Genomic DNA, 9,946 nt, shown 5'->3' with positions numbered 1-9,946 from the left:
ACAAGAGAGTAAACTACAAAATAATTTAAGTAAAAAGAATAATAATAATAAAGTTATCCTTAATTTGTGCTGCATTTTTCATTGCAGTATGTTGCCCCATTTGAAGAATTATCGTTTAGATGTTTTTAACATTCTAGAGTATATATTGCTATCAATCAATAAAGAGTTTACTGCAATATTAGGTGACTTTTGTGTAATTTATGCCCAGGTTAGTGTCTTTTAATTGAGGATGAAACTAAGTAAAGCATTATCATGATTGGAGGTTCCTACATCTTGCCTAGGGAGTTTGTTGGGCTTTTCCACCCAGTGTCAAACTATCCAGGCTTGAGCCTCTCAACATTAACACAAGAAAAGGCTACTTTTAGGCCAGGATGGGAGGTTGGCCATTTAGGTAAGATTTTCATAGCCCATTGAGAATGTACTCTTTGAAAAGAAACCCTTTTATGGTACTGCCCCTGACCTTAAGTTTGTATGATTGCCTTGCCTCAAGCCACAGATTTGGGATTTTCTTGTAGGTTGGGATAACAGATCTTTGGTCGCTTAAGTTTGTTATGTTTTTGTAGGTAAACTTCCATGTGTATATTAGATAGATAGATAGATACTTTATTAATCCCCAAGGGGAAATTCACAATTATTATTATAGAGCAAGTAACTAGCCTGGTATTCCTTTAAAGGATTTTGGAAATTCCTGCTCTTGATAAGCCGTGCCTATCATCTTTGGCAGCATTGTAGTGTGCTGCTTTTACATTTGATGTAAAATGATTTCTTTAAATTGTTTAAAGTATCATTATTGGATGTATTCACTTGTATGATATTTTTTTTTCTTTGGTAGTGAATTCTGTTTATTTTATATTTCAGCAGTGGAGGTGAAGTCCGCATTACCAGTGACCATGCAGAGCAGTGGTAACAATGGAGGTGATGGCGGTGGTGGTGGCAACGGTGGTGGAGGTGGCGGCGGTGGTGGTAGTGGAGGAGGAGGAGGAGGAGGAGGAGGGGGTCCAGTGGATTTACGCACAGATGTCCGGATTCCCCTCACCTCAGTGGACCCAGTGATCCGGGAACAGCAGCTCCAACATGAACTGCGTCTTCTCAAACAACAGCAAGAACTTCAAAAGCAATTGCTATTTGCTGAGTTCCAGAAACAACATGAACACCTCACACGGCAGCATGAGGTCCAACTTCAGGAGCACCTAAAGGTACAGAGTACACATTGAAATCTAGTGGTTGCAGCAGGATTCCTCTGGGTTATCTTTACAAGTAGAATAGGCCTTTTTTTCTCAAAAGTAGCACAAGTACATATCATCACTGAAGCATTTTCTTACATCATGAGTCATTTGTATGAGAGCCAACACAGAAAAATTTATAAAATGTACTGGTTTTTTTTTTGGTAAAACACAAATTGCAGCAAAACAAATGTTCACACAAATTTGTTTTGACGTTTATTCCTAAATGGTCCTATCAAGAAAATTTTGATTTAGTCACTGAAAAGCAAACATTTTAATGGAGAATAGAAAAGTAAAAAATCAGTGGTGAAGTTAGCTTTAGTAATATGTATTGTATTCTACAAGACTAGTTATCAAGATTTTGAAGTTCAATCAACAGTCCTATTTGAAGTCAATATATATTCTTATTTTAAAGACAGAGTGGTATCTAAAACATCCATTATTATCTAGTAGCTACTCTCTCCACAATTAGAAGACTAATCAAATTGGGGTGATATTAATCAATAACTGGAAACAAAAATACTTTAATGTATTTATTTAACTGAAGTTTTCCTTTGTGTGTCTCTGTAAAGTAAGTGCTAGTTTGCCAATTGACATGCTCAGTGTGACCCAATAGTAAGGATTGAACTGACAGATTCACTTTTTTTTTTAAAGATGTATGTTCTGCAATGATTCTGCCACAGAAATCATCATTGAAAACCCAGAATGAGATGATGAAGTCTTCCCATTTAATAGCTAGTGCTAATTAATATTAAAGTCATAGGGTTTCTTACTTCTGAATTAAGTGATCTCTCCTCCAGTTAACTAATAGGTTATTGGTTTGAACAACAAAGTGGTTATTACAGGTACAGAAGGTATGTTTAATTGACAAAAAGTAAATTTCCAGTTAACTGAGTAATGTCTTTAATTGGCCATGATGTCACTGAATTTCTGTGACAAATAAGATCTACACTACTTCAACAACTAAATTAAAACATTATTTCTTTTTCATACACCAATAAAAGGTCATGGAGAGCCAGAGCAGTTTGCAGTACAAGAAATGAAACAATCCTGAATGCCTGTTCATCAGAGTATATACTCACTTATGCATGGCCAATTTAGAGTTTCCATTAAGCATAACCTGAATATATTTTGGACGACTGTACCACTATTCTGTTACATGATTTGAAACCTTAAGAACTAAAATAATATTACCAGGAAGAAGCTCCATGCCGTAAACAAATTTGGGTTCTCAGCACATTGTAGGTGTTCTCATTAGGCTGGGTAATTTCTTTGCATTGGGAAAAGAAGAAGCAGCTGAGGATATGGTGTTGGGCTGTACAATTATACAATAATCAATGTTTCAGGGCTGCTCAAATGATTTGTCGTTCCCTTGCAAGCAACAACAGGAGATCTTAGCCGTCAAGCGACAGCAGGAGCTGGAACAACAGAGGAAGCTGGAGCAACAACGGCATGAGGAAATGGAGAAACAAAGGCTGGAACAGCAGCTAATAATGTTAAGGAACAAGGAGAAGGGCAAAGAAAGTAGGTGTACAAGAGCTATTTATTTATTTACTAGTGTATATGACTAAGGTGGCGGTAGACTGACGGGGGTCCAGTTTCTCCTTCTGAAAGGATTTTAGAAGGACAGTTGCAGTCTCATTCTGTCATAAACTACATGTATCACCATGTGCTTCTCTTGGACTTTTTAAAGTGTGAATTTATATATCGAAGGCTGGTCATGTATTATGAACAGGTGCAAGTTTTAATAAGGGTAGCTGGAGTATGGAGATCTTATTACCTCAGAATAGAACAAAGTCTATTACTTATTTTGTTTTTCAACAAAGCATTAAAATCTACTTTAAATATAAGATTTTCTTTGCAAAAATGATAAAGCAATAGGTGGTATTAATGCTGTTTGCAATAGGTATTGTTATAAATTACACTGGGGACAAATCACACGTGCAGCAAGGGGATGGTGTAAACTGTGTTCCTTGCTTTTATTAAAATGAATCAAAACAAAATCAAAAACAGTGTCCACAGTGCAGTGCTTCAAAAACATCCATAAATAAATTATTGATAAAAAACCAGTAATAAGTGAAAACGCAATAAATAAATTCATTAAAAGCAGAGTTTAAAAATGCAGTCACTGGCTCCTTCGGATCCCAGCCCGCCTCCTTCTTTGTGGGCTCACCAATAACTTGTGCAGCCGGCAGAGACTCCGCATCCCCCGTCCCCTGTCTTGGCTGCCTCCTCATAGCCCAGCCAGACCATCCGATGCTGGCACTCCTTCCGCCATTCTTCACGCACCCGCAGTTGTACCTCGGATCCCTGGGGAGGTCATCTGCCATGCTCGGCCCACTCCATGGCATTATTCAGTGGGGTGAATCGGCCCCTACAGCGCCACAACCTACGCTTCTTCGCGGGGCTCCTATTCGTGTTGCCTTTCTCTTTTAGTAGGCCAGATCATCCTCACCGAGGCAATTCTTCATACTCTTTAACCTCCTTCCATGATTTTTCTCCTTATTTTTCTTCCCTTTCTCTCACTCTCACTTCTCATTTTATATGTGGGGATGTGGCACAGGTGTGGTGATTAGCAGCTTCCAGCATCAGTTACGGACACGGACAATTCCTGACCTGTGCACTTAAGTTAGGAAAAGCCCGAGCTGCATCGCACCCGGAGACCACTCCAGCCACACTACCACGCCCCCCCTTAAGCCGTGAGTGCGGCAATTATTTGACTAAATGTATGATTGAAATCATATTCCTTTTGACCAAATGTGTCATTTGGTTAAACCTCACAAGGAAAATCTTTAGCAATAAAGTGTTGTACCGTGTTAGCCGTAGATTGATACAGGAGAAAGTAGGGTAAAATGACACCTTTTATTGGCTAACTAAATAGATTACAAATGCAAGCTTTCGAGGCAGCTAAGGCTACACCTTGCCAGATGAAGGGGCCTTAGCTGTCTGCATTTGTAATCTATTTAGTTAGCCAATAAAAGGTGTCATTTCACTCTACTTTCTCCTAAGGAAAATCTTTGACGCATTTCATTCTATTTAAATATTTTGTTAAGTGTAGAAATGTATTGTATGTATCTCAGAAGACTCTGCAGTAAGGCACGGAATACTCAGTTATGGTACCTAACACAAATCTAAAATTAGCAGTGGGTGTTAACCAATCACTGTGATTAAAATTTTCATATTTAAAATGTTTTTGATTGTATACAAAAAGACAACTAAACCAACATAAATATGCACTGACACGAGTAATATATGGACAGTTAACTTGAAGTTATATTAGTAAATGATTAACCTTTTATACACAAGTAGAATGTGTTGAGCAGTATTCAGTTTTCAAATCTTGATAGTTATGTATTAAATAGCCATGGAGTGAGAAAGCAATCCTGTGATGCCTTGCAGCTTCTTACATTTTCATTTAAATGACATTAGCCATATTTTTGTCAGCTTGTGGAGTTTTGTTGCAACTCTCACAGAGATAAACTTTGCTCAGTCAAGACAGAAGCAAAGAAGTGTCCACAGGAGCTTGTAAATAATGTCGCTGAGCATGATGAGTGATTTCTTCTAAAATATTTTCCTTTTCTGCTTTCTCTGTGATTACATCAGTTTGTGAATTCTAAATTCAGTATATATCAAATGCTTCAAATGCTACAGTCAACAGACTTAGAGAGACAGTCCCAGTTTGTAGGGTGCCAGTGTATTTCTTCTAATAAGACAGTACCTGCAAACTACATGCGTTATATTAAAGGTTCCTACAGGTTTGGGGTAAGGGGTAACCAACAAACACTTGATTTACATGTGGACAGAACATTCAACTAATTGTCTCTGCAAAAGTGCCAACATTTCTAGTGCACCATCATTTGGAATGCATTTTGTTGCGCATGTCCTTAAAAGACACGACAAGCATTAGCATTGCTGAAAAGATGTACCTGTACATTGTGCAAAAAAAAAGAGAGAAAGTTTATAGTCCTGGTTCTTGCAATGATATAATGTGTCAGAATATTTCAAAGCTTTCTTTTTAAATGTGCTGCCCTTCCCTTAAGAAAATAATAGGTCTAAAGGACTGTGGATCTTTCATTTGCACAAATTATTCTAGATTTTTTTCTTTCTTCAAAAGGTAGTCTTTCATGTTTAACATTGTACTTGATATTTTCACAAAAGAACATAAATGTTCAAATCCAGAATTCTCTCATTTCTTCTGAAAAATATAGACTACCCCTCATTTTTCACTCATGGAAGTTAGATTTTTTTTCAGACATTCAGTAGTACCCAGCTGCCTGATTTTATTATTTTTTTGAATGCTTGAAGCTATGCAGTGGACCAGTGAGATTTATGTAGTGAGGAAGGCAGGTGTCCACCTGACTCTAGCTTCTCTTAAATATCCATGTGAGTTTGAAAAGACTACAAGCAATTAAAGTGTTATCTTGTTCAAAATTCTGGTAATAACATTGCTGTTTTCAAGAAACGCAGTTAAGATTCAAACAGATACCTCTCTGAGCCTAAGTGGAGCTATGATCGTCAGCTGCCATAATCTGCTCTGTAGTAACTTCCTATAAAAATAAAGGTGAAAGCATGCTTTATCATCTTGACATACTGTAGTTCACACACAATTCTAAATTGCACATTCATTTTTTCAATAAAAGTCTGTGGACAAGAAAAATATATACTTTTTAGGTCTGTTAAATTGTATCTTTAATAATTCATAAGCAAACCCCCAAGCTTGGTACAGTAAGCTGGAAAATCGTGTTCTGTGAAGAAGGTCAGAAACCTTGCCCAGTACCTCTGAAATCGAGCTGATTACTCATGCTGATGATTCAGGAAGTACATAATACATTTTTGAGCTAATTGATGCCTTATTGAGTCTTGAGCACTGAAGTGCTACATGCGTTACTCTACAAAATATGTGTTGTTTTAAGTGCTCAGCAACTATCTTATGCACATATTTTGAAGAATCCTGGAGGAGACTTTGCAGATAATTAGAGAGGTTGGTTCCTTAAAAAGACTTTATCAATTGTGTGCATGAACCAGGAGTACAGTGCATCCGGAAAGTATTCACAGTGCATCACTTTTTCCACATTTTGTTATGTTACAGCCTTATTCCAAAATGGATTAAATTATTTTTTTCCTTGGAATTCTACACACAACACCCCATAATGACAACGTGAAAAAAGTTTACTTGAGGTTTTTGCAAATTTATTAAAAATAAAAAAGCTGAGAAATCACATGTACATAAGTATTCACAGCCTTTGCTCAGTACTTTGTTGATGCACCTTTGGCAGCAATTACAGCCTCAAGTCTTTTTGAATATGATGCCACAAGCTTGGCACACCTATCCTTGGCCAGTTTCGCCCATTCCTCTTTGCAGCACCTCTCAAGCTCCATCAGGTTGGATGGGAAGTGTCGGTGCACAGCCATTTTAAGATCTCTCCAGAGATGTTCAATTGGATTCAAGTCTGGGCTCTGGCTGGGCCACTCAAGGACATTCACAGAGTTGTCCTGAAGCCACTTCTTTGATATCTTGGCTGTGTGCTTAGGGTCGTTGTCCTGCTGAAAGATGAACCGTCGCCCCAGTCTGAGGTCAAGAGCGCTCTGGAGCAGGTTTTCATCCAGGATGTCTCTGTACATTGCTGCAGTCATCTTTCCCTTTATCCTGACTAGTCTCCCAGTTCCTGCTGCTGAAAAACTTCCCCACAGCGTGATGCTGCCACCACCATGCTTCACTGTAGGGATGGTATTGGCCTGGTGATGAGCGGTGCCTGGTTTCCTCCAAACGTGACGCCTGGCATTCACACCAATCAGTTCAATCTTTGTCTCATCAGACCAGAGAATTTTGTTTCTCATGGTCTGAGAGTCCTTCAGGTGCCTTTTGGAAAACTCCAGGCGGGCTGACATGTGCCTTTTACTATGGAGTGGCTTCCGTCTGGCCACTCTACCATACAGGCCTGATTGGTGGATTGCTGCAGAGATGGTTGTCCTTCTGGAAGGTTCTCCTCTCTCCACAGAGGATCTCTGGAGCTCTGACAGAGTGACCATCGGGTTCTTGGTCACCTCCCTGACTAAGGCCCTTCTTCCCCGATCGCTCAGTTTAGATGGCTTGCCAGCTCTAGGAAGAGTCCTGGTGGTTTCGAACTTCTTCCACTTACGGATGATGGAGGCCACTGTGCTCATTGGGACCTTCAAAGCAGCAGAAATTTTTCTGTAACCTTCCCGAGATTTGTGCCTCAAGACAATCCTGTCTCGGAGGTCTACAGACAATTCCTTTCATTTAATGCTTGGTTTGTGCTCTGACATGAACTGTCAACTGTGGGACCTTATATAGACAGGTGTGTGCCTTTCCAAATCGTGTCACATCAACTGAATTTACCACAGGTGGACTCCGATTAAGCTGCAGAAACATCTCAAGGATGATCAGGGGAAACAGGATGCACCTGAGCTCAGTTTTGAGCTTCATGGCAAAGGCTGTGAATACTTATGTACATGTGCTTTCTCAATTTTTTTATTTTTAATAAATTTGCAAAAACCACAAGTAAACTTTTTTCACATTGTCATTATGGGGTGTTGTTTGTAGAATTCTGAGGGGAAAAAATGAATTTAATCCATTTTGGAATAAGGCTGTAACATAACAAAATGTGGAAAAAGTGATGCGCTGTGAATACTTTCCGGATGCTCTGTATATCAGAATGAGAGTTTCCTCCCTGGCCCTAGACAAATGGAAAAAAAATGGGATCAGTTCCTATCTCGAATCAACAGTAATTTATTAGGTGAGATTTATCCAGTATTCATTTGAAAATTCAGAAGTAGTCTGCATTAGTTCAACGCCAAGATAATGACGAAGATCTTGATTTAGTTTATCTATGTATAGAAAAAATATTTTGAGCCTTTGCAGCTGTCACATTTAACTAGAAATTTAAAAACTATGTGCTTCATATCATTTATTAAACTGACTTTATTTCTTCTCGTTCTTTAAAGGTTAATACTTCGTTTAATGTATCGTAGTAATTACATAATTGTCTAATATATATGAACAAAGTTTGTCTCTGTATTTTATTTACTTTTAACATACTATTACCTGAACCTAGTACCAACAAACTTTCATATTCTGTTTTTTTCTGATTTTACATGCAGGTGCGATCGCCAGCTCTGAAGTTAAACAGAAACTGCAAGAATTTTTGCTCAGTAAATCCAAAGAACCAACAGCAGGACTAAACCATTCCTTTCCCCAGAAGTGCTGGTACGAATGATGAGACATAGAATTTTTAGGAAGGTTGCAGTTTTTGGGATACTCTAAATGTACTAATAGGAGATTAAAATGTAATTTACGCCATCTGATTACTATTGAAAGTACTGTATACTACTTCTTCATCACTCCAACTCTCCTGTCTTAACACCATTGTAAGCCCCTGGGCAAAGCAGTGCACAGGGGCCCCTACCTACACAACTACTCAGCACGTCACAACATACATAGATTAGCATGTGGCCTCCCGGGCAACTGCCCAGCATGCCCATACGTTAAGACTACCCTGCCCCAACCATGTCTTTTGGCTAATGTATATAATAGATCTTGACTAGACCACTGAATTAATGTTAGGGTGGACAGCCTTGGTCCTGGAAAAGCATGGTAGCAGCAAATTTTTGTTGTAGCCTGATGCCTCATTTTTTTATTTTATTCATCTTTAGGGTGAATGCTTGCTTTCTCCAGAAATATTAGGTAATGTTTATATTGATTCTGAAATCAGTAAACTATGTTATTTGCTTTGGAGATCTCACATTTTTGCTAAAAAGACAGGTCTGGCTCAAAGGCAGATAATCAGTATATTATGCATACTTTTTACTAATATTGATAGTATCCATGGTCTTCAGTAAAGTTAATTAGTAATACCGGTAAATGCAATTAGGTTTGTTTAATTAAGGGACTTAGTGTGAGTCTTTTTTTTATTTTATAAAGGTTTGACTATTGCCATTAATACTAGATGTGTTACTTTTATCATCCAGGGGAGCACACCACACCTCACTGGACCAGAGTTCCCCTCCTCAGAGTAACACACCTGGAACACCCCCATCTTATAAACTGCCACCTTTATTGGGAGCATATGATGGCAAGGATGACTTTCCGCTACGAAAGACAGGTAGGCTCATTATCCCAAGTGTCTCTACACTTGTTTAAATGTGCACCATGTAAGCAAAGAACAGATCAGTTATTTTTTTTTTATTTTAATATTGGCAGACTTAACTGTTTCTCTCATACTGTCAAACAAGTCTGAGACATGCTAGTAAAGATGTGGTGTGTTAAATGTACATAATATTTATCAGACAGGAGCCTTATTAAAAAAAAAAAAAACGGCTTATGGTCAAAACAGAAAATTGTATAATCTATTATGCAATGTGGTTGTCCTGACACTGAGGGTTCTCTTGGTTCGCAAATGCAAATATCGAAACAGTTTCTTTGCAGCCTTTTGTCAATTTTCATAAAGCGTTGATTGAGCTGCCCTGTGGGACATCCTTAGACTTTGCTGGATCCCCTCAAAGTTGCTGGATCCCCTCAAGGTTGCTGGATATCATGACCGGCTTGTACACTGGTACTGTGAGTGCTGTGCAGAGTGGTGACAGAACCTGTGTGTTTTTCCCAGTTAATTCTGGGGTTTGTCAGGGGTGTGTTTTGCTCCTACTCTGTTCAATGCTTGCATGGATTGGGTGTTGGCAGGTTTGTGGGATCCAGCGGCTGTGGG

General features: G+C 38.6%; 1 protein-coding gene across 1 annotated transcript; it reads left to right on the top strand.

The window, feature by feature from the left end:
* Positions 1-252: 252 nt before the first annotated feature.
* Positions 253-9,346, top strand: LOC120519321 (histone deacetylase 5-like; the record flags this gene model as incomplete). Its single annotated transcript, XM_039742440.1, has 5 exons — positions 253-391; positions 859-1,196; positions 2,603-2,747; positions 8,346-8,451; positions 9,213-9,346. Coding segments are annotated over exons 1-5 (862 nt in total), but the record flags the coding sequence as incomplete, so codon positions are not given.
* Between the last annotated feature and the right edge of the window lie 600 nt (positions 9,347-9,946).

This window comes from Polypterus senegalus, unplaced genomic scaffold (genome assembly GCF_016835505.1).
Source record: "Polypterus senegalus isolate Bchr_013 unplaced genomic scaffold, ASM1683550v1 scaffold_5064, whole genome shotgun sequence".
NCBI classification, from domain to species: Eukaryota; Metazoa; Chordata; class Cladistia; order Polypteriformes; family Polypteridae; genus Polypterus; species Polypterus senegalus.
The sequence above is the reverse complement of the archived record's forward strand: the minus strand, read 5'-3'. Positions and strand labels throughout refer to the sequence as shown.